At 37.3% G+C, this 25,407-nt stretch overlaps 1 protein-coding gene across 1 annotated transcript in view; it reads left to right on the top strand.

Moving 5' to 3' along the window:
* The window catches only part of LOC149070385 (calpain-A-like), a 46,573-nt gene extending 22,953 nt beyond the window's left edge, over positions 1-23,620 (top strand). Inside the window, exons 5-13 of the mRNA XM_089249528.1 lie at positions 1,993-2,186; positions 7,148-7,319; positions 8,068-8,148; positions 9,845-9,936; positions 10,040-10,217; positions 12,026-12,161; positions 13,248-13,366; positions 21,308-21,513; positions 23,353-23,620. Of these exons, the coding sequence (XP_089105654.1) occupies positions 1,993-2,186; positions 7,148-7,319; positions 8,068-8,148; positions 9,845-9,936; positions 10,040-10,217; positions 12,026-12,161; positions 13,248-13,366; positions 21,308-21,513; positions 23,353-23,362 (1,188 nt within the window). The 3' untranslated portion in view covers positions 23,363-23,620. The remainder of the gene's footprint in view (positions 1-1,992; positions 2,187-7,147; positions 7,320-8,067; positions 8,149-9,844; positions 9,937-10,039; positions 10,218-12,025; positions 12,162-13,247; positions 13,367-21,307; positions 21,514-23,352) is intronic.
* Positions 23,621-25,407: the final 1,787 nt, after the last annotated feature.

The raw sequence follows: 25,407 nt of genomic DNA, 5'->3' as shown, positions 1-25,407 counted from the left end.
TTACGAAAATACTCTTTATCCTCATTCCAGTTAACAACAAAAATTTGAGAAGCTTCTTTAACAACTTCGCTTACAAGGTTTCGGAGCGAAAATCGGATCTCTATTTGACGAATGGGCGAAAAGTAAATGGTAACCTCGTCCTATAACCTAACCGCACGGTAGAGAAAGGTAAAGAAGTTGAAGGGGGGAAAAAAGAAAACAAAAATTAAAGGAAAACAGTATAATACATAAGTGTAGAATAAGAGAGTGTAGTTATACGAAGTAGATTTCTCTTTTCCCCCCTCACCCAACCAGTTCTCTTTCGCTCTTATACGTATATAGCAGAAGGATACATCATATGTGGGGGAAAAAGTCACCAACTATAGAAAAAATAGAAGGTAAAAAGAACAACTTCGTAGGGTTACAACAAAGCCTGGCGGTGATAAGAGAGGAAAGAAAACAGAGAGAGCTTGTGTGACCTTATTCCAAAGGCGTTTGGACGCAATATTACGTCCTTGATCGTAAAGTGCTTAAAAAACGGGATTTTATATTAAAAAAAAGTCGGGTGGCTCAGAAGTAAATGAAGACGACTATTAGTGAGACTTAACTCTATTAAAAAAATTACCTAAAGTTTGAAAGAGTATTTTCACCCCTCGACAAAATTTGGAGGAGTGAAATTGAATTTTGATGCTTGAATTGCGCATCCAGATGCGAATACTGCTTTTGACATGGTGAAAGACTATGCTCAAATAGAAAATTATCATTTAAAATGATATTTAACCATTGTTTTATTTCAAATTTTTCACACATGCTCTTTATTGTATGAGCAATTCTATGTTGATATGAAGTTTTATATAGCTTGGATATTCAATTTTTTTTTGTAAATTTTCAAAAGAAAAAAAATGCGTTCATTAATTTACGTACAAGCTTTTGGCAAGAAATTTGGATCATCTCTATTTGACGAATCGGTAATAAATCTGGTAACCTCGTCCCAACTTAACCGCACGTTAAAAAAAGGAAGGGGGAAAGGAAAAAAAAATATATAAGGTAAAAGCATGATAGATAAGAAAGTAAGAGATTTATTTTGTCTCTTTTCATCCCCCACTACGTGGTTTCTTTCGCTCTTACATACATACATAGTAGAAAGATACATTATATATACGTGGGAAAAAATCATGGACAGAAGTATAGAAGGAGAGGAGGGAAAGAAAAAGCAACTTCGATTCATAAAGCTTCGCGATGATGAAGAGAGAAATAAGCTAATATAGAGAACTTGTTTCAATTTATTCCACTGACGTTTGGACGTAATATTACGTCCGTGATCGTAAAAGGGTTGAAAACCGTTTGCGCGCGTGATAAAATACTATGACATCGATGTGATTGAATAAAAATTGATTAAAAATAAAGGGAAATGCTCAGTTCATGAAATGAAGCAAAGGATTGAGATTAAGATGATTAAGATGATTCATTGACTCAATCTTATTTAAAATTAAATTTCAAATTCTAAATTTTTCGAAATTTAATTTTAAATAAGATTGAGTCAATGAAATCTCAAATTTTTTTGCTTCATTTCATGAACTGAACATTTTCCTTTATTTTGAATCAATTTTTATTCAGTTACATTGATGTTATAGTATTTTATCATGTGATTTTTAATGCATTTTTTTTGCAAATTTACAAAAAATTCACAGTATCCAAGATATGTAAAACTATATGCCAGCATAGGATAGCACATACAATCTAAAGCATGTGTAAAAGGTTTCAAATGAATCAATGGTCAAATAGTATTTTTAATGATATATTTATATTAGAGCATAGTTTTTGCACCACTTCATAAGGTATGAAACCCATTTAAATGGTTTTTTTCAGAATTTTCTGACAAATTTACAAGATACTGTATAAATATGTATTTTTTTTTCACTGAGAACTCTTGTACGTTCCATGTTCGGCTATAATCTAGTGAATATTAATTATGAAGAAATAAAATTTTCCAATTTTTTGAATCTCTTTCAGGTCATTCCTCAGAAACAACCGCTGATCGGTGAGGGTTACACGGGGAGAGTAATTTTTCACTTCTGGCGTTTCGGCCGATGGGTCGCGGTTCACATCGACGATCTCCTGCCGACCAAACGACGGAAACTCATCTACTCGAGGAGCTCGAACCAGAACGAATTTTGGGTGTCTCTGCTGGAAAAGGCTTACGCCAAGTAAGACCCACACTTTCGACCCATTTACGTTGACGCAGCATCCAATCCGTAAATGTCGCGATGCAATAATTTATTTATAAAAAGCTTATTTGTTACGGTGAATGTGATAAATCCGGTTGTCATGCATAAGAACCTGTTATTATGCATAACCACCGAACATTTTGGCATGTTTGGTAAATTTTCCTAAATTTGTCACTTTAACTGGCGGTTATGCATAGTACCCAAGTGTCGTTGGTAAATTTGATAAATTTCCCTGAATTAAGCACTTTCACCGGTGACTATGCATAATCCCCAAGCGTCGCGTTGTTTAGGGGTCGTTCAAGTATTACGTCATCATCGATGGAAGGGGGGGGGGTTTCCGATTTGCTGACTTTTGATGACAGGGGGGAGGGGGGGGGTTGGATAATGCTTACGTCCTCAACCACTCTTCATGAAAATATGAGTTAGGATTCAGAGGGGCAGAGCTGATGACGAAATTTTGCTGACAGGGGGGGGGGGGGTGTCAAAAATGGCTAAAAATTTGCTTACGTAATACTTGAACGGCCCCTTAAACATGATAAATCGTACTACAGTCGAATCCCGTTTTAACAAATACCGATATGACGAAAATCTCATTTTAACGAACACTTTTCAAATCCCCAGATATGTTTTCATATTAACAATACAAAAACCTGGAATTTCTTTATAACAAAATTTGGTTATAACGAAGTGATTTCTCCGGTCCCTTGCAGTTCGTTATAACGGGATTCGACTGTTTGTGGCATACTATAAATGATAATTCATACATGTATTACATCATTATATCGTCATCACACGTACTAGACTCATTTGGAAGTTTTTTTTCATATTTATTAAATTTCGAAATTACACTAGGGTATTACGCATAATTACAGATAAAGGTGATAAATTTCAAGTATTTATCAAATTTACCAATGACGCTTGGGTATTATGCATATTCGCCGGCAAAAGTAATAAATCCATCAAACTTACCAAGACGATTGGCAAGTATGCACAATAGCCGATTATTATGTATAATAACCATTTTATCATAACATATTTTATTATAACACCGTTTTATCGGGACATATTCATTTCTTATAATATGTCATGCATCACTCTACGGAGATTGGACACGCCTAAGCAGTGCGCACCTGGTGCAGGACGTCAAACTAACACCCCTTGCGTTACGAGGAACATCGATTTGAGGAACATCGATTTGAGTAAGCTTGCCGGAATCCCGCAGTGCATAATAAATAAAGTTAATAAAGTTCCAACACGAGGTCTTGCCTCCTTCTTGGCGGCAATGGTTAAAATTGTCAACGTAAATGGAGTCTGGGCCGTGTACGGTTGAAAGAAAAGGAAAAGTGCATTGCTCTACCCGGGAAGATACGGGCACGGTGCCAGTAAGCCCTGGACTTGATCATCTGCCGCACCCAGACATGTGTCAGAAATCAGGGTTTGTGAAAACCATTGTCATCAAAAGTTTTTAAGTGCTTGAAAATTTTTAAATTTCGGTAAAAAGTTTAATGAAGGTGTAGAAAATCTAATAAAATTGTGGAAAATTTAATGAACTTCTGAAAAATTTAATGAAGTTATGGAAAATGTAATTGATAAAATTGTAGAAAATTTGATAAAGCTGTGGTATAAAATTCAATAAATCTCTGGAAAAAAATAATAAAATTGTAGCAAATGTGATAAAATTGTGAACAATTTAATAAAACTGTGGTGCAAAATTTAATAAAGTTGAGGCAGATAGTTTGATAAAATTTCAGAAAATTTAATATTGTAGAAAATTTAATACAGCTGTGGTATAAAATTAGATGCACCTCGGCAAAAAATAATAAAATTGAAGAAAATGTGATAAAATAGTAGAAAGTAGTTGAAGTAGAAAATTTAATAAAGTTCGGGTAAGTAATTTGACAAATTTGTTAAAATTTTAAAAAAATTTGATAAAATTGTAGAAAACGTAATAGAATTGTAGAAATTTTAATTAAGTTTTGCGAGAAAATTTAACAAAATTGTGATGAAATTATAGAAAATGTAATCAAGTCGGATTAGATAATTTAATGAATAATGAATTTAATTTAGTTAAATTCGCATCAGCGGAATATTTTCGCCTTGAAAATGCGGGACTACACAATTCTCACTTTTAAAAACAGTTTTTACTGCTTAAAGAGCAAAATTGTCAAAAAGCAAACTCCCCCCTTCCCCCTTCTTTTCCTAATATGCGAATTGGTAAAATATACCGCGTTCACATCATACTTGCTCAATCCATGACCCGCGGGCCAGATGTGACCCTCGGAATCATCTGATGTGGCTCGCGACATCAAACTTAATTTGCTGAACTAAAAATTAACTAGGAGGCGCAATTTCCTGATCAGTGACCGACAACGCTGTTCAACATCACTTGAGTGACCCGCGACATATTCCCAGATCAATTAAGTGGGGCCACGGAACATTTATAGATAACTTAAGTAACCTGCGACTCTGTTCAAGATCGAACTAGATTAAGTGGCCCATGACACGTTTTCAAATCAATGGAAGTTGCCCGCGCTCTCTTGAAGGTTGAACACCCTTGACGTACATGCTTAGAGGGTTCCGTGTTCAGCTAAAATACAACCAAGTCCAGAAAAGACAGAAATATTTCACTCATTTCCGATAATGAACTAACGTATGTACATATTTTGTGGACGCATATTTTACTAGGATCGCGTGTTGAGCGTCATGTCTAATTAGATTTTCGAACTACTCTGTTTTTCTGGGAGTACAAGCCCTAATGCAGGGCGCTCGTATCAACCCATGTTTGTTCTCCGTCTCTATAACGAATTATTTCCCTTTTGTTGTTTCTTCTTTGAATCGTTTCAACAAACGAAATTCGATTATAAGTGGGAAATTATACACCAGGATCACGAAACTTTGCGTATTGAATGATAGTTGGGAAATTATTTTGTTTCCTCTGGTCGAACTATTAACCCAAATTTACTATTGCCAAACATGACGATGTAAAACACGACCCTTAGGGTTTGTTTTTAGTAATTTATATTCCTTTATCATCCTCATTTTCGTCAAAACATCGGATGAGATTTTTCAAGATCAAATCGATTGAAATTATTTTGACCCCCTTTTACGAAATATTACGATGCGTGTTGCGATCCATCCTAAATTGATCTCGTCAAACATATGAAGGGTGAAATCGATCACTTTTTATCGACTTTGTGATGTGTTTTGTGATGCCGCCATTGTACTTGCGTTAGTAGCAGCTACGCAACAAGTTTGGGTTTCATTAAAATTAAGTCTATGAATTTTGTATGCTCCACCTCCTTCTCCTCCTTTTTTATATACCGTGGTGAAAACTTGTGAGTCAGTTTCGGCACAATTCGTGAACCGTTGGTCATAGAAACATACAGGGAATCCCATAAATTCGAAATGCAATCCACACCGCTTAATGAGCAATAACCAAATGATAACCATATCCAAAAAAGTTTACTTGTCTGGAATTTGAGAGCTGGGCAGCAGCAATTGGTCAAATGTCGTGAGGCCAGTTGAGTGTATTTTGTGTAACGTACACTTTGTATACAATCGCTTTCGTGGCCCGGGGGATTTTTAGAGGACACAAACTCATACTTCCGGCACAACTCAATCGGTAGTAAATCGCTTATGGGGCGATAGACCGGAGTTGTGCTCGGTTTGAAGGAATGAATGAACTTGTCTTTGACGGGGTGTTTATTTTTTTTTTTTGGCTATAATAAACTTAATGTGCACTTAAAAATTTTTTTGGTGATAATTTATGATATCCCGTATGGATCCCGGATTTCTTTTTCCCGTATCTTTATGAAGGAAATATTGGTCAGCCTAGATATTTATTGTGTTGTATGTATTGATACTTTTCTACCGGAACACGTTTTGCAGGCCGTAGTTTGCCCATCACTAGCCTAGACCATCGTTTCTCGATCTTTCTGAATACAAGGACCAGTAAAATGTCTGGAAAATTTTGACGGTCCATTTGTGTCCCGTATTACAAGACATTTCTGTAATTTTCCCGTTGTTCAGATTTTTTTTTAAGTAAGATTCCCATTTTTTTCAATGATACTCATTTGAACATGTAATATAGTATTCACTGGATTCGTGAATACACATCCATAATTATTATTATATAAATTATAATAATTATGGAAAAAATTATAAATATATATTTTAATATATGAATTCGTCTCACATATATATCAGGTTCAACGTTTTTTAAGAACGCAATTAATAGCGATTGCCGATTGTGCGTACTTTTGGCAATGTTTTCGATGACAATTGGCGATGTCCTGTATATTTTACAGATTATTATTTAAGATCTCAGTTAACCGTATTTTTCTCAGTGAAATATGGTCATCAACATCAGGTGAATATTTTTTTTGTAAAATACATTTTTGTTTACTGCGATTTGTACAACCATTTATTTTTTCACCCTTCAGCATTTTTAGCAGTAATTAGCAAATTGCAATTAAGACAATAAATTGAATTCTTTTAGGCGAAATTTAGTAACATACCGTATTTAGGATCGCAGTTTCATACCTTTCCCTCGATAATGTATGGTAAACCTAAGTATTGAAAGTATAATTTTCAAGTAAAACCAGCTCTTAACGGTCACCCCACAAATGCGCCACCCTTTTTTACTGCCAAATTATTATTTGGCAGTATTTACATTTATCCCTTTGAATAGTAAAAGTATGCATTTGAAACCCCTGATTAACGGTCACCCATCTTTTACGGACGATTTTTTTTTTTGGTCCCACTGGTGTCCGTAAAAAAAGGGGTATTACTGTATTACTTTTATCAATTACAAAGGTTGAATAATTTTTCATTCAGTTAGAATTAAATTATCAAGTCTGCCTGTGGACATCCTCTGGTCCATGGACCATGGGTTGAGAAACGCTAGCTTAGTATGACTGTGCTTTCTTTGTGGGTTCCAGACTGCATGGTTCGTACGAGGCACTCGAGGGTGGCCTGGCGATGGACGCTCTGGTCGATTTAACGGGTGGACTGGCCGAAAGGTACGAGATGGAGACGTCAGCTTCTTCGCATCTATACGGCACTTTGCTGCAGGCGTCGAACAGCGGAGCTTTCATCACCTGTTCCAGAAAGGTGAGCTTGGAAACGGAACTTCTCATAGGAAATGTTACTTGAGAAATATCTCTCTCTCTCTCTCTCTTGAAAATATGCTCGGCCGCCCAATAATTACACGCGTGATTGCTTGTGAAAAACTAATATAGAAAAGTGGTTTTTCCGTTTTAGAAGTGGACGAATATTAAGGAAGTTATAACGTTTCGAAGTTTAGTGACTTGTCAGTTTTCTAACGGTCAGATAGAACCAAACACCCAACGAAAACAGCCTTTATAGATTTGTTTTCAATGCTTTTTCTTACAAATCTGTTATCAATTGCGATCGTTATGCCCCCCCCCCGTGTTTCTTAAAAAGGGGGGGCATCAGCGTTTTACAGGATGCTTTTTCCCAAAATCAACACTTTTTTGCCAAAATGTGTAAATAATTTTATTTCTTTCACTGTTAAGTCAAATTTTTTGAGGGAAAGAACAAGGAAAAAAACTGGTTTGCACAGCTTTAGCTTTCCCGATTACTCTCAGGTGTTATAGCATGGCCATCAACTTAAAAACACCAAGTTATAGGTTCTGTGAATTTTTGGCAGGATTTGAAAGTGACGTCATCAATTTTTGATGCGTTATAACTCCATAATTATTGGTTAAATCAAGAAACTGAAAACACTTTCCCGATATTAATTTTTCGGAAGGAATCACGTGTGTAATTATTGGGTGGTCGGTAGTATCCACCCTATATATTTACTAATTACTAATACTTAGTATACCGTCATTTCTAGGGTGACTGGAGACTGTCTTATCGCTCGGATCCAAATGGACTTGTTTCTGGACACGCATATACCATAAGTGCAGTAGCCACTGTAAGTAGAACTGATTTAATTTTCATGTCCTCGCTTGTACAGTGTATCCTGGTCAGGCATTTCCGCATGTTTGTCGGACAGCCCGTGAAATTTTACAGATTATTATAAATATACTACAGATTTCAACGATAGATGGTGCCACAGTCGTCTAAGATTCCATCCGTTCTTCAGACGCAGATCGATGTGTATCTACTTCAAGTACGACTGTGGCACTCAAAGTCACTCGAATTCACATTAGATTATTTCAAAAATGCCCACCGTTATACATAATGGCAGCCACGTGTGATAAATGCGGAAGAAAGTTTCAGCAGGAAGAAAGAAGCAGCACACTCTGCTTTAACTGGTGTTGGCCGTACCCGGGTGAGGCCCATGCGTTAAGACACGACACTGTTTGTAGATATTCAATTTTGAAGTTCGGGTGCCGTTTTCTCCAGACAACCTATTACAATACACATTTATTACACCAAGAGCATTAACTTTCATGAATAAAATCTCCTCCAATAAAATATGCTGCATAATATACAGGGTGTCCCATGAATTCATAAACAATTTTAAAAAGTTTAAAAATTCATCAAAATTGAAGGAATTAAAATATTTTTCAATGCGTGGTTTATGAAAAAGTTAGTCTCGCGAAGGAAGGTTTTTTTTTGGCACAGAAAAAAAGTTTAGTCCAGTTTTTTGTCGTAGAGGACGTTGCACGATAGTTCGGCAAGAGTGGGTAGGAAATGAACCTTTCCTCAATCACTTCTGTGTCTGAAAAACTCGTAAAGATTCAGCCGGTGATTCATAGCTTAGGCTAGTGGTTCTCGAACTTTTGTCACCCACGGCTTCCTTGCCTGTTCACGGCTCCACAGAATAATAATTTAGATATTTTCACCTATAAAAGAACTACTTCAAAGCAGACATAGGCATACAGATCAATATCTCCAGCTCACCGCGACGCACACTTTGAGACCGGCTTAGGCAAAACAACTTCACCAATGGTCAATATCACAATAATTACATTATGTAATCTACTTATCAATGAAAATTCTCAATTAATCAAAGAAAAAAAATCCCAGAATTGACAAAAATTCAGAATTAATGAGAAAAATCACAATGATAGAGATGAATATTTTCAGAATTAATGAGAGAAAAATCCCGGAATAGTTGAAAATTCTGAATTAATGAGAGAAAAAATCCTAGAATTCATGAGAGAAAAAAAATCCAAAAAATAATGAGAGAAAAAAATCCAAAAAATAATGAGAGAAAAATCCTAGAATTGAAAATACATTTGATATATGCATATTTTTTTTTCATTTCTATTACTTTAAGTGCGGGGGACCCCCGCAAACCGAAGAGCCCGGTGTGACCGCGACTGTCGCACCCCCTCCCTAAAGGCGGCTCTGACGTCAGTAACAGGAAAATTTAAAATTTTTTAGCTATTAATCGACACTTATTTATAGGACCGTTTTTGTTCATAAGACTCTGATTTGCATATTAACAAAGATTAATTTCCGTGCAGTGCCTTCTATCGACAAAAAAATTTTACCACCCTTTTTTCTATTTAAAAAAAATATTCCCTACGTGAGAAAAACTTTTGCGCAAACCGCATTCAAATATTATATCAAATAGCTCAATTTTTATGAATTTTCAAACTATAAACGAATTTGTGGGACACCCTATACTTCTCTAAATGTCGTTTCTTGCACTATAGGTCAAATTGAGCACAGGCTCAGAAGCTCACTTGATTCGGATACGTAACCCGTGGGGTAACGACACCGAATGGACCGGACGCTGGAACGACAGGTTTGTTGGATAATTCCTACAAAACAGGAGAACTATTTCAGACGCTTTTGTTTTTTTTTTAAACAAAAGCGTCTGAACCTTATGAGAATGTCGGTCATTTCAGGGACAAGGCTTGGAGAGATGTCGATTCTGGGGTCAAGCAAATGATGGGATTCAGCCAACGAGGAGATGGTGAGTTCTGGATGAGTTTCCAGGATTTCTGCCGAGAGTTCGAAGAAGTCACGATATGCAGCCTGAACCCCGAATTATCCGGCAGTATGGCAAAACCGAATGGAATCCAGGTGAACAATGAATTCACACAACTCATTATAATAGTGGGCAATATTTCAATAAGAAGCGTTTTTCCTAGACAATTTAACCCGTCAAATGTTACAAATCCTCCCAATTTTTTAAACGCGGAATGTATTTCAGGTTTCTCTGAGCAGAAATTAGCCAAAGAAGGAAAATACAATTATATTAATGCGTGGTAATAAGAAGGGAAAAGAGATATCTAATTTTTTTCCATGTGTGGATACCAAGCTGGTTTTCATGATTGTGTGTAAAGATAAATATATAACAATAGAAGGTTTATAAGATACCGCAACAATAGACGATATATAGATACAGCACATGGAGATTAGGGGGGGTCTATGTGGTTAATTTATAGTTTTCTGAAGAGCTTTGAAAGTGGTATGAAACATCAGTTTTCTGTAAGTAAGCATAAATGAAAGACAAGAATAATATGCTCTCAGTAGGGACTTGTAATCAAGACCTGATGTTGGTATTTACCTTCGAAACCTGGATATTTATGTACCATTTATGCGATTTTTTTTTATTATTGAAAAGTGTAGATTTATTATGATCAATTAGTTTTTTGATAGGAGTATTCAAATTCTGGTGCTATGCCCCTTTTGGTGCTATCGGGACCCCTTTCACCGATACAAATAGTTTTCTCTAGTTTCTCATATGGGAAAATCTTCCTATAACGATCATTTCCAGTTTTCGATTTTTTTTTTTTTTGGACCCGTGGAATAGAGATTTAATGCATAGTATTTATCTCTCTGTAATAGAAAAAAAGTTCTCAGTGCCAATGTGAGAGGGGGATAGTTTAGCGAGAGATCTCGTTGTATGACGTAGGCCTCTATTGATTTGGATAATCATTGTCATAGATGAAGAGCAGTGCCAAATTGTTTTATTGTTAGGGAAAAAAAGAAAATAAGTAAAAAAAAAATTCCTATTGAATTTTTTATGAATAAACACCACATCAAAAATAAACAACAGTTGTTATCCTCGCACATCTTATTTAAGAAAATAACGGATTATATTTGATTTTATATAGCACTTCATATGATTTCTGAGAACAAAATGTGCGTACGAAAAGTGCTTAGGCATATGTTCACGTCTTTTCGCTACGAATCTATTCTAAAGTACATCCCCTCAGACAAAGACGAGCGGGGAAAAAAAAATATGATTTTGAGTGAAAAAACAACGGGTTTTTAATCTCTCACACAAGATTTGGGGTTGCTTTGTTATAGATATACACACACGCGGCGTAGCAGCGAAGGAATGGTTTCTATTTCTTCCATTCAACTCCCGACGTAATATTACGTCAGAAACATTGGACAGGTTACTATAAAGCAAATTTGGAATTTACACCCAGTTACAGTGCAACACCGCCGATTTGGTACCTAAAGCTTATTCAAGGTAATGGGTGGTGATACTTCATGTTGGATTTGCCTCCAACTTTTCGGAACTGCGATCCGGCGAAAAAAAAGTCGAATAATTTCACGAACCGGTGAAAATGGGAGAAATAATTTGAAGAACCTTCAAAAAAAAGAAGTTAATTGAAGAAATAATTTGTCGACTGGCAAAAAACTAAATTAGTAGGTGAGTTAATAAATGAGCATGAAAAATGAACTCGTGGACTAGGGAAAGAATATAAATAAGAGAAATATAATTTGCGGACCGGTAAAAAATAAATAAATGGCGGCAATAATTTGCGAAGTGGCAAAACCATAAATGAGTAAGTAAAGTAATTGTGAAAGTGTTGAGAGTTGAAACAATTATAGATTGAACTTATATGATCGTGTATGTTATTTTTCTCCCGCAGACAGGTCCTCACCCAGCTACAGAGATGCTCTTCATCACCGGCAGATGGGAAGTCGGAAAAACTGCTGGTGGATCCAGAAACAACTTGGCCAAGTTTGCAACCAATCCACAATTCCTTTTGACCATCACGAAACCTGGTAAGTAGCGAATTTCAGTGTAAAAAAAAATGTTCATACTGATTTCATTATGGTAGAAAAAATATTTGTTTCGTTGTTTTTAAAAGAAAATATTAATTGTCGCACTATTTGAGCAATTCCCAAAATTTTAAACAGGAATTTTGACACTATGTAATTATGTTTTTCTTTTTCACCTGTTCTAATGAACGAGGGGCCCCATGGTTGGATACTCTTTGAAGTCCCTGGAGAGATTACGGGGGAAGGGATCCGGGATATTGAATGAGGAAGCCAAAAAAAAAAACAACATTTATTTTCCTTATATTGATACAATGAATATAAAGAGGTCCATGGCCTCCATTTTCTCGACACCAGGGCTGCAACTAGATACTTTGTCACCCGGGGCAAGCCGGAATTTTGGCACCCCTTGGCATGTAGAGAAAGCAGTTGAAGGGTGAATTCGGTGCCCCTTCTGGTTCAGCGCCCGAGGCACCAAACCCGCCTGCTCCCCCCTAGTTGCGGCCCTGCTCGACACAGTGGGTCCATGCTTTTCACTTTCTTGGCACAGGGGGTACATTGTCTCCATTTCATCGACAAATAGTGTCTGTTGCCTTCATTTCATTGGCACAGGGGTATGAGGACTTGATATTACTGACGCAAAGCTTCAATGTGATGCAAAATATTTAGAACATTTTGTTCTTAGTTAGTACAAGGAGATTCTAACCGGTACCCATTCGGAAGAAAGGCCGTCCTAATAGCATTGTGGGCCCCAAGGTAAAGAGTTACTTTTTTGTTTCACTTTTTACACCGCCTACAAACCAGAAGTACGAGCCACTCAAATTTACCACAAGCATTCACATTAGTACTTCGTAAGCAGACAATATAGTGAAACCTCGATATAACGATACTCTACGGACCAAAAAAATACATTGTGGAAGAGGGATTACCGTTATATCAAGTATTGTTGTAGCGAGGATTCACTGTACTTTCAAAACTTTATTTTTTTTACCCTTTTATCTCATTAACGGTAGGGCCCACGAGAAATGAGTGGATGGGCTCTCATGTGTTAAGACGTCCTATACTACAATGCGATTTTATTCTCTATCATAGACAAGAACTGCATTGCCACAGAAACTTGTCACTTGGTGCTGTCTCTGATGCAGCTCAGAAGAAGATGCATACGACATCCTGGAAGGAAAATGCTTCAAATTGGATTCGTTGTGTACAAGGTAAGGACGCATTTTTTCCTTTAAAAAAATTAATAAAATTATTGATTTCGGACAAAGAACGTAATTCGGCATGTTAAAGTATCAATCAAGTTGATGGGTCATTCCCGCAAGACCGAGTTGTCATGTGCTACAATCGAACTCGTTTACAACGACATCGAAGATTGCACGAAATTTGGTCGTTATAACCGAGATCGACGTTTTTTTTCTGACGAAAAATATAATCCGAGGCAATCAAATACTATTACTACTAAACCAGACATGCATCTCGTCCATATTCCTTCGCAGAATCTCTAACGAATTGGTACATGTTGGAATGTGGGTGTATGTATAGTGAACCTTCCGTGAAGTTTGTTCCTGTGTAATACTTGTTATGTGTAGTGCTGCCATCTGCAATAAATTTTTTAAACTATGAGTTTTTCCTCAACTCATAGAGCGTGAAGTGTAATGAATGAATAATTATAACGTTGTAGGCCTGTTGTAGGCAATCAAATACTTCAGTCCAACGAAGTGTGTGAAAGTGGACATCGAATGTTTTTCGGGCAGGCACTGTTAATAAATTGTACAATGAACGAATGATATACTTCGGAATTTCCCGAAGAAATGCTGTTGCTACCAGATGGGTGGTTATGACTAAACCACCTCTCAGACGTATGTAGGCGCCCATTATGATGGAGGTATTTTGATGAAACTTGGTATACAAGATAACTATTATAAAGATAAGGAGACATAATACCATTAAAAAAGTTTCAAGAAAAAAAATGGTTTAATATTTGACCATCAGGTGCGAAAGTGGAGCTTTTCATCACAGTTGTTTTCCCATGGTACAAAAAACGTATACAGGGTGTTCTGTTAAAGGACCGACAAACTCGGAGGGTTGTTAGTAGGCATCAAGAGGAACAAAAATTGCGATGGAACATGGTGTCACAAACCACGTTGAGAGGGTGAAAATCGCGAAAAACGCACACAGGCTCTGAGTCCAGAGAAGACGAAAGGTGGATGCCAGTTGATTGCTGAATGGTTCGTGGGTTCGCTCACCATATCTGACGAAATATCTGGAAATCTCAACAGAGGTTTAGTGTCAACGTGTGGGCAGAAATCATCGGTGATTATTTCTTGGGGGCCGTACTTGCTGCCCGAACGCCTGAATGGACAAACGTACAAATACAAATACAAATACAACGCCACAACAGGCAAAATGCCCAACGAGGTGGCTGATAAAAAGATGCCCATAAAAATATGGTTGTCATATGTTTCAAAAATACAGCAACCCAATTAAAAATGCAATTAACACAAATTACAAACAATATATACACATGATAAAATATTATACAATGCCCATAAAGAATACTTATGGTTGTCTTATTCTAAGAATGGATAGCTTCTCGATTTACCCCAACATGTTTATCGTATTTCTTTTTAAACGTGTCAATTGTGTTACAATTTACTACCTCCGGGGGTAAGCTATTCCATTTATTAACAACCCTATTGGAGAAAAATTCCCTGCGACACCATAACCTTGCATTGTCCCTCACCAATCGATACTGGTGTCCCCTTGTAAAAGCAGTCGATTGGCGGTGTACTAAAAGTTCATGGTCCATCCTATCCATCCCATTGAAAATTTTGAACACTTCGATCATATCTCCTCGACACCTGCGTTCATCCAATGTAAACATATTCAAAAAATGAAGTCTCTCTTCATAACTCAAGGCCTGTGTGCCAATAAGGACACGCGTAGCTCTTCTCTGCACCCCTTCAATCAAGTCTATGTCCCTCTGTAGGTATGGTCTCCGAAACCTTACAGCATACTCCAGTCCAGGACGAACTAAGCCTCGAAAAAGCGGAAGAATGACTTTAGGAGAACGCGAAGAGACCTTTTTGAAAATGAGACCAAGCATTCTATTCGTTTTTTTGACAACCGCTGAACAATGTTCAGAAAACTTAAGTCGCTCGTCAATGAGAATTCCCAAATCGGTGACTCTAGTTGCATCCGGGATAGTGACACCATTCAACTCGTAAGAGAACCGTGGGTTGTTCGAACCAAAATGAGCGACCATGCACTTATCTACGCTAAACGTCATGCTCCATTCATTTGCCCATGCTGCAATCTTGTTTAAGTTGGTCTGGAGCAACTCCCTATCGCTTTCATTTCCGATTACCCCCATTAGCTTCACATCATCTGCGAATTTGCTAGTAATTCCATCGATACCCTGATCGAGTTTATCGATAAAAAGTGAAAAAAGTATGGGTCCAAGGACACTTCCCTGAGGAACTCCACTTGTGACGTCTGTCCAACCAGAGAATTCCCCGTTCACCATAACTCGTTGCGACCTATCTCTTAACCACGATTCTATCCAATTCAGCAAGTTGCCCCCTATTCCAATCTCGTGTAAACGCTTCAAGAGTTTGCCATGTTGGACCCGATCGAATGCCTTCTGGAAATCAAGGTAAACAACGTCGACATTTTTGCTCTTACCCAAAGCCTTAGTCACGTAATCATAGAAGCAAAGGAGGTTAGTTACACATGACTTCCCCTTCCTGAACCCATGCTGATGTAATATGTAATATGTTTTAAGTAATATGTTTCTCTGAAACAAGTCTTCCCGGAATTGCTTCAAAGTGTGACGGCCGCAGTGCAGCGAGGCATGTGGACAGGGCCGGACTAAGGCAGGTGCAAAGGGTGCAGCCGCTAAATTTTAAGGGCCGCAAAACGAATTAAAAATACTTTGTTTACATTGAGAAAAATACGTTGATTACATTGAGTTATACATTTTTACTTCTTATCAAAGCAATGTCTTAAGATTCCGTCCAAGACGGGACCCTCGAGATCTATGCTTTTGACAACCCCCTCCCGTACCCACGGCCTGCATCTCATAAGTTCGTGCCCAGGGCAAATATTGTTTTTGGGCGCGCACTTGTACAGTTTTCTTTGAGGCAGGGGCTGGGGAGAGATTTGATTGTAATACAAAAAGCAACCAAATTCTGCGCCCGTAAATTTGTGGGTACGTGCCCTATTTGTTCAGGGTCGCTGGATAAGAAAGAGCGCTGAATTTTCACTCGAACGTTGCGGGAAAATGCATGCTTGTTCAGCTGAGATAGTATTTATTACAATATAATCCGTCGTCTAGCCCTTCCATTGTGATGTGCTGTGTACAGATGTGGTAGCGATGGCGCCCACATTTTGCAGCAGAATGGGTTCGATGCCTATGCCAGAGAATAACATAGGCATCGGAACCTGGGGGGGGGGGGGCTGAATCTTATTTCAGCCACCTCAAGGATCGGGGAAAATAATTTCGGAGGGCCGCAAAGCAGCTGTTTTCGCACCGGGCCGCAAAATAGTTAAGCCCGTCCCTGCATGTGGATCATGCATGATGGTGCCCATACAAATTTTTCCCGCGAGGTGCGTAATCACCTCGATGTTATATACCCAAGGAGGTGGATTGGACGTGCGGGACCAGTTGCTTGGCCACCATGTTGCCGGATCTCAATCCGTGTGACTTTTTCCTATGGGGGCACCTTAAATCACTCGTTCATGCGACGCCTGTGCACACACCGGAGTATTTCATAGCGCGGATTGTCGTCACTGCGGCAGACATCAAAAGCATACCTGGTATCTTCAGGGAATCGGTTTTACATCGTTGTAGAGTGTGCAATGCGCCACTTCCAACAATTCTTGTAATAATTAATGAAATAAACTTTTCGTAGTTATTATTGTACTTTTTGTCGACAGCGTGACGTCGAAACCGCGTGAGTTTTCCGCGATTTTCACCCTCTCAACGTAGTTTGGGACACCATGTTCCATCGCAATTTTTGTTCCTCTTGATGTCTACTAACAACCCCCTGAATTTATCGGTCCATTAACAGAATACCCTGTATACAGTGGACCGTCCACTAACGGACACTCCCCCCATTAACTGACACCTCCCGTTAATGGGCATTTTTCTGATCCCCCGGTCCCGTGGAATAGGGCTTTAACGTATTTCACTCCCTGTTAACGGACACTCTCAATAGCGGACAGTAAAATCAGGCAAAGCGCTAATTTCTTCTCTAGACTAATTTTTTTCGAACTCTAATTTATTAATTTTTGGTCATAAATCGAGAATTTATCAATTCAACTAAGATTATGTGTCAATCCCAAGCTCATGTTGGTAAATATGATAAATCTCACTTAATTGATTAACTATGGTTCAGGATGGGGAACTAAAATGGAAATGGATTGATAATGTTATAAAAGTTTTATATTCTTTATACTTAATTTAATTTTTATTGCAAAATATGTGTAGTGCACGTATCATGTGCAGGTAGAAATAATTAATTGGTTCAATGAAGGGAAGAAAGGTTATAAATTTTTTCCGTATTTATTACTTTCCAATTTTATTTGGGAATTACGCATAATCGTCGGTAAAAGTGATAAATGTAGTGAAATTTAATCAAACTTTCTTTATATCGAGACGAGTGGTGATTATGCATAATCACCGGTGTATCACTTTTGCACACACACACAGTAATATATACATTTTAACATTAAAATGTATAGGTCAAGTCGCTAACGTCGTATAAACGAGATTCCACTGTATATAGTACCTTCCGATTAGCGGACATCAGTGCCGTCTTAACGCATGCCCCCCCCCCTTGGGCGGGGCCTGAAGAGAAGAGGGGCCTCACAGAAATTAGAACCGGCTGAAATTTTCGAAAATTTGTCAGATAGAGCCTCAGCAAAATCGCTTGGCCAGGGGGGCCCCATGATGCTTTTAAGACGGCCCTGGCGAACACTCCTTGTTAGCGGACAAAATGTTCGGCCCTATGGGTGTCCGTTATCGAGAGGTTCGACTGTACCTCTAGTTCATTGTAAGTTTCAATGAAAATCCACCACAACGGGTGCTACATAGGTTCGGAGTCGGTGTTCACCACCAAATTTCGTTGATTGAAAATACTCCTCAATTAATACCAGGGTTGGTAAAAAAACCGGTTTTTTTGAAAAAAACCAAAAAAACGGGTTTTTTTGGTTTAAACCAGGTTTTTTTGGTTTAAACCGGTTTTTTTGTTTTAAATAGTATTAACATTAAAAACAATGAAATTTCTGAAAAATCATTCAAACTTCTAATAATTAACTAAAATGAAATGGTTATTAATGTAATTAACACTATTCCCATGCTAATTAATCAATAAATATTTATTACATTTTAACAAAAACCAACTTTTGCCATTTAATTATTTTTTGCTCAACTCAATGGATTACTGTGTAATTGAAAATTCTTTCAATGTTATTATTAATCATATAGTATATAAAGGTTTTTCTCCAGTTACTTTCAGTATACTTAATTAGGAAGCTATTTTGAAAAAAGTAATAAAAATTAAGTGAATATAATGTATTTAATGAAGCATAAATAATGCAGATTAATTAGCAATGATTTACGATATATAGGATGATTATAACTAAGGTTCTGATTTCAAAACACTGTAAAAAAAGAACGATTGTCAAAATGACTTGAAAATTAACATGAATATTCTTGAAGAAATGGAATTTTATTAAGTAAAGGGGGGAAAAATACTTAAAAATGTAAAATTAATGACATCATCCAACACGGGAAATTTGCTAGTAGAATGGAAATGATAACCAGCCATGGCAAAATGTTAACTTAATTATAGCAGTGCACGATTTCATAATTCATGGAAACATCACAAAAAACGAAGTAATTGAACAAATAACTACAACTTACTTAAGAAATGTTAAATATGTTGTCCAACCTGAGGTTGAAAGCACAAAAATTGTTGTTCAACAACAGAATCGGAGTATGCCATGGTCATGATGTGGATGTGCTTGCAATTCAGCTTCATTAAACCAAACGCGCCCCCATGTTAATATTCACCAAATTTTGCAATCTGACCACTGTTTATGACATTTTGAGGTACCCCCCACAGCCAGAAGTTAAAAGGGTTAAGGTGCATCCTGCCAAAATGGGTTTTCAGCAGCTGCTTTGCTGGTATTGCAATGTTCATCTTGATAGAAGTTCTATCCACACACTGATGCTGTGGAAGTGCCAAAACGATGTGGTTGCACAAAATAGATTATACTGCTGGCCAAGTACAGCATCATCTACCTGCACATTTTGCACTACTTGCATTTATTTTTTTTTCCTTTTGCGAAAGAAACTTCCATTGCTTCAGGAATATTCATGCAAATTTTCAAGTCATTCTGACCAGTAGTTCTTATTGAATAGTTATGGAATCAAAACTTCAAATTATAATCACCCTGTATATAGCTGATTATTTTTCATAAATCTGTTATTATTATTCAGTAGAATCCTGTTTAACTGGGCTTAACAGTATGAAAGTATAAAAAAAAACTACTATTGAATATTAAGACTGGGAGATATACGGTAGGAGACGTGCTACTTCTTATGGGAAAGAAAATGAAAATGTATGTGAGGTAATGTAACTACTAGTACACTGGTCTTTGTCCTTTAAGGACAGTTGGTGTCTTTATTGGTTTATAGGACCACCTGCCCCTAGCATGATGGTGTCACTACTGTTGCTGCTTCTTTGTGAAGGGAAAAAGAAACCCTGTGAGATAATACACCACTACATTTAGATGTGTGATGCAATCCTTATTCATGAATTTGCTAAAGATAGAGCATCAGAATGTAGCCAAAGGGTAGAAAATGTTGTAAGAATGAGAAATTTTGGCTTTTGTATATAACTTTAAATAACTAACATACTTCATATGAAAAATATATATATATATTCTGGCCACTTTTATGAGACTTTTTGAAAAAAACCGCTTATAAAATCTTATGTCATTTAAAGATATACCATCAGAATGTACCCCAAGGATATAAAATGTGGTAAAAATTAAACATTTTGGCTAATAATGAACCAATATGATATTTTTAAAGGAAAAAAATTATATTTAGGCAACTTTTATTTGATTTTTTGAAAAAAACCAAACTGGTTTTTTTAAAAAAACCACTTGGTTAAAACCAAGGTTTAAACCATGGTTTAAACCAACGTGGTTTAAACCAAACAACCCTGATTAATACTCCTACATTTTAGGTAATTTTTTTAAGTATGACAGAAAAAATATATCCTTATAAGTTTGAAGAGTAGTGAAAAAAATTTACTCTTTAAAATTATTTTTCCGGATAACACTGGTCGAAGTAGCGTCAGTGTAATTAAACTGACATTACTCCGACCTATGTAGCGCCCGTTGTGGCGGACGTATTTCATTGAAACTTGGACCGTGAGGAAAATTGTGATAAAAAGCACCACTTTTTCACCTGGTAGTCAAAAATAGAACAATTTTTTAATTGAAGCTTTATCTTTTCCCTCTATGGTCCATATAGCTTATATAGGCTACCAACTTTCATCAAAATACCTCCATTAGAATGAGCGCTGCATACTTCTGAGTAGTGCCAGCTTACTTATAACCCCCATTGTATTTATTAAAACGAAATAGTATCGGTTCAGGCGCGGATTCAGGGTGATAAGTCGGGAAGTGGAGGGAAGTAAATTATTGTTTACCAATGGCAATTAACGTCCCGTATTTCGAGGCGGAACTCTATACCAAATGACTCAACCTGGAACCTGGTAAAAATTAAGTGGAAGGAAAACCACGGCAAGAAATGAAAGTCAAACTCGGTTTTTACGACATCGTAGATTCCGCGAAATTTTGTCGTTATAACCGAGGTAGACATTTTTTCGACAAATTCAACTCTAATTTTTTTGACCACCCATTCTTGATCACTGCGGGCTTGATGAGGCTCACCGCCTGGCCTGAGTGTAAATACACGCCTCTGTACATATTGTTATTAAAACAACAAAACTAAGAAAATTAAGTATTACCATATCACGACATTAGCATTAAAATAAATTAAAAATATTGATTCTTGCCATTTTTAACTTCTCAGTAAATGTGCACTGAATGGTTTTCGTTTTTTTTTGCAGGTTGATCAGCCATCGAGACACAGCATGGAGGAACTGCAACACGCAGAAGAAATCGGCAATTCTGGAGCTTACATCAACTATAGGGAGGTATTCGGACGTTTCGAACTATCACCAGGTTTTTATATCGTGGTACCGGCGACTTTCGAACCGAATTCATCTGGGTCTTTTCTTCTCAGGATTTTCGCAGACACGAAAGTGGCCATCAGGTACGTATTTCCATTGATAGACGCAGTGGCAGATTAAAGTCGGCCGGTGCCCCGGGCGCAAAAGAATATATTGGGTCCCCCCTAAATTAGAAAAAGTGTGGTCTGTTTTTCGAGGCCCTTTAGAAGGCGGAGCCCGGGCGCGCCAGCCGTTAAATCGGCCTCTACATACATGCTTATGACGTGTTCCAAAATTTGTAATCATCTTAGCGGGTTATAGTCCAGGGCGGCTAATTTAGAGGAAAGAGTAGTCAAGGAAATAAGACTAGAATGGGTGAAGAGTGGAAAAATCTGTACAGCCTACAGGTGATAAAACCATAAATCTGCCTCCAGAGAGGCCTCCGGGCAAAACCCTAATCGGAGGGCCCTAAAATTATGTTGCCCTTGTCAATTGCTCGAATTTCCGCTAGGAAAAATATCCCACAATACGACGCCGACGACAGCACGCTCTCACTGCTTTTTGTGTTTTCTTTTCAATTTAACAAACAAATGCTCGTTTCAGTGTATCCACCCCAGTTTTGTAAACTGGCACCCAGGCGCGGATCTAGGGTGATGTGTTGGGAGGAACGATTTATTGTTTAGGTTCGTTGAGTCATCCCGTATTTTACGGGACATAAATTTTTCTGACATTTTGACACTTAGGAAAGCCAAATTTCCCCGTTTGGATCCACGTATTAGCCGAGGTAGACATCTTCAGCTGATCAGGGGCAAATAAAGCCGAGATATCTCCAGCTGCAAATGAAGTGGAGGCGGAAATCTTCAGCTGTGAATGGAGCAGAGGCAAACACCATCAGCTTCGAATGTAGTGGGGGGCAGACACTATTAGGTTCGTTGAATCGTCTCATATTTTACGGGACAAATACATTTCCCCCTTCTTTTTTGGCTCTTGGGAGGAGCGATCGTCCCCTCTGGATCCCTGGCACCCTCCCCTTTCCCCCTACAGGTAAATTGTTAATTGTATACATTAATTCATTCACTTGTAGACATTAGAATCACTGTACAGCAGGAGTGCACAACCTCCGGGCCATATTTATGGGGTTTATAAAATATGGGATGTTGACAAAAAACGTTGTCATGGCAAGTAAAGTTATGAATTAAAGCCAAAACAATTGTCAAAGGCAAGTGAAGTAGCTATTTACTGCGGAAAAAAATTAGGTAAAGTGGTATGGGGCACATTTTTAAATATGTAGAGTTGTCATTTACAAAAACTGTCAAGGGCCAGTAAAGTTGTCTTTTAAAAAAATACTAAAATTAAGTGAAGCTACCATTTACACTTGAAAAAAAAAATTGTCAAAGGTGAGTAAAGTTGCCAATTACAGCCAAAAAAATTCTCACAGGCAAGTGAAGTTGCCATTATTGCTGAAAAATCATGGAAAATGATGAGTACTGGAAATTAAAATCTATTTCACATAAGTTTGTTTCCTCGGATATTTATTATGGTTTTTTTTGTGAGGATAAAAAAAATATATTTGAGATGATTATATATCAACTTTTTTATATGAATTACGATAATTAGACATAATTATCATAATATAATTTATAAGTCATGAAAATAATTTTAATCCTGGATTTCAAAAATTCAATTGAGCCTTAGTGAAAATGGGGGTAAAAAAAAACCGGGTGATTTAGAAAAAAATAAAAGTTGGGACAGTCAAAATAACGAGGATATCCCGTAAAATACGGTTCATATGATCGTCAGTATTTTTCAAGTTTCAGGCCAGCGAGGGCCGCATATCTAGCCCATGAACTGAAAACGTTGTGTGCCCCCCTGCTGTACAGTATTATAAAACAATTTGTAACATAATTTTTATCTCTAATAGACTTTTCTATCTTTGATTTCAGAGAGCTGTGAACTGCAAAACCTGAGAAAGAGGAAACTGTTCAATCTACTTTTCAAATGTTTTTACGAACAATGACTTTTACACAAGAGCAAGTTACATATGTGCATTTAATGAAATCGCATTTATGAATAATTTTTGTAAGGCAAAACATGTAAATTGAATAAAAAAAAGGCTTATTCTTGTGACATCTGTTATTTGCTTGGTTGGTATACAGAGGCCTACACAAGAAAGGGGGCGGGGGGAAAGGACGACCAAGAATTACATGTAATTTCTGCAAACTGATTAACCTTTGCAAGAAAAAAACGACTTCTGTTTTAATCAATTTTTTCAATTATTTAAAATGCTTTTTGAAGAAATATAGCTACAAATTTCTTGGAAGCGATTCAGTGTGTCCTACTCTTTCTCTCTCCTAAAGGAATTGGTGCATTGCAAAAACGAATGTTGTGTGAGTGTACATACAGAATTTTAATTTGGGTGGCGGTGCTAAACTGGGTTGGCTTGTACTACAGGTTTGTAAGCGGGGGAGCCTCTAAAGTAACTCTGTCTTGGGACCCCCAGCGCTATTATGACGGCATTGGAATGCATTCAATGTAGGGAGGGGGTCTTTAACGTTCACGTTCCACGGAACCTTTATGTCAATAAGATGAAGTCCACAGACTCTTTTTGCCAATAAAATGAAGGCAACTGTTAAAATAAGTTTGTCTGAAACCTTTGCCAATAAAATAGAGGCTACCGCCCCCCCTTTCCCAATAACACAAAGGCCATGAACATCCTGGGCTAATAAAAAAGAGACAACAGACACTTTTGCAAATAAAAAAAATGCTACAGGACCTCCTGTGTAAATAAAATCTAAGCAACAGATAACTTTGTCAACAAAGTGAAAGCCACAGATACCTTTTGACAATAACCTGAAGGTCATCGACCTCCACTGCAAATACTGTGAAGGCCATTGACCCCTCAGAATAATATTGAGTAGAGAAGACTGTTATACCTAGGTACATTATTTTTCACACTTTTTTTTCAAAATTTTTACCGTAAAATTTAACTATTGTTGTCAGAGCTATGCTTGTTCAGTGCTATACTGGTGCTGCCATCTGTCTCCCGTATTTTGAAGGGGAAATGCCTCGATTTTCATGCAATGTGAATACAGTGTTGAAGGTCTGTTTGCTTTCTGTGTAGAGACTTTCCCAAATGGGAAACCAGCTTGCATTCACAGGAAGTGACGAACTGACAAAACTTATATCTTGAATATATTCAATTAATGTTCCGGTTAACTCAAGTTATACAACTGGATAATTTGTTTGCCAAGACAAGTATGCATGCTGTCTCACTGTTGAGAGACTTTTTTTCTCTAGCTCCTGCGACCCAAATTTGGGTCGGTGGCTAATATCTCACGAGTCCCTTGCTGTAAGGGGATTGTACAGCCTTTCTCGGAAGCCACTGAGAATCAAGTTTGGATAGTGACTCATAACTCAAAACTCCCTGGCCATAAGTAGATTTGTAACTCTTTACGGAAGTCCCTGTGAATCAAGTTTGGGTAGTTACACATTGCTCAAAACTCATTGGCTGTAAGTAAATCTGTAGGGCCTGTCTTGGACACCCCTGCGAATCAAGTTTGGGTAGTGACCCACAAGTCAAGAATCCCTGGCTGTAAGGGGATTTATATATATGAATAATATTAGGAGTTCCCACGAATCAAGTTTGCTTTTTTTAATTTTTTTTTAATTTGCATTTTTAAATTCATCAAAGCCATTGGTTTATACAACAAATTATAGTTTTTACAATTTATGTCATTGTTTTATGTTTCATGTTGCTTTTTTATCATGCAAGGTTTTAGTTTTTGACATGACAAAAGGACATTTTTCTTATTTTTATATTTGTTTTGGCGCAGTTTGACCAAATTGGTCCTTGCGCCAATAAATTTAAAATCCAATCCAATCCAATCAAGTTTGCTTCCTGATATATAGTCCAATACCTTGACTAAGTAGATTTGCAAGACCATTTTTGGAAGCCCAGTGAATCAAATAATCAAATTTGGGTCAGAACAAACAGCTCA

The sequence above is a fragment of the Pholcus phalangioides genome, unplaced genomic scaffold (genome assembly GCF_987345545.1).
Source record: "Pholcus phalangioides strain wild (caught in Gottingen) unplaced genomic scaffold, Ppha-v1.0 ptg000022l_1, whole genome shotgun sequence".
In the NCBI taxonomy this organism is placed as follows: Eukaryota; Metazoa; Arthropoda; class Arachnida; order Araneae; family Pholcidae; genus Pholcus; species Pholcus phalangioides.
The sequence above is the reverse complement of the archived record's forward strand: the minus strand, read 5'-3'. Positions and strand labels throughout refer to the sequence as shown.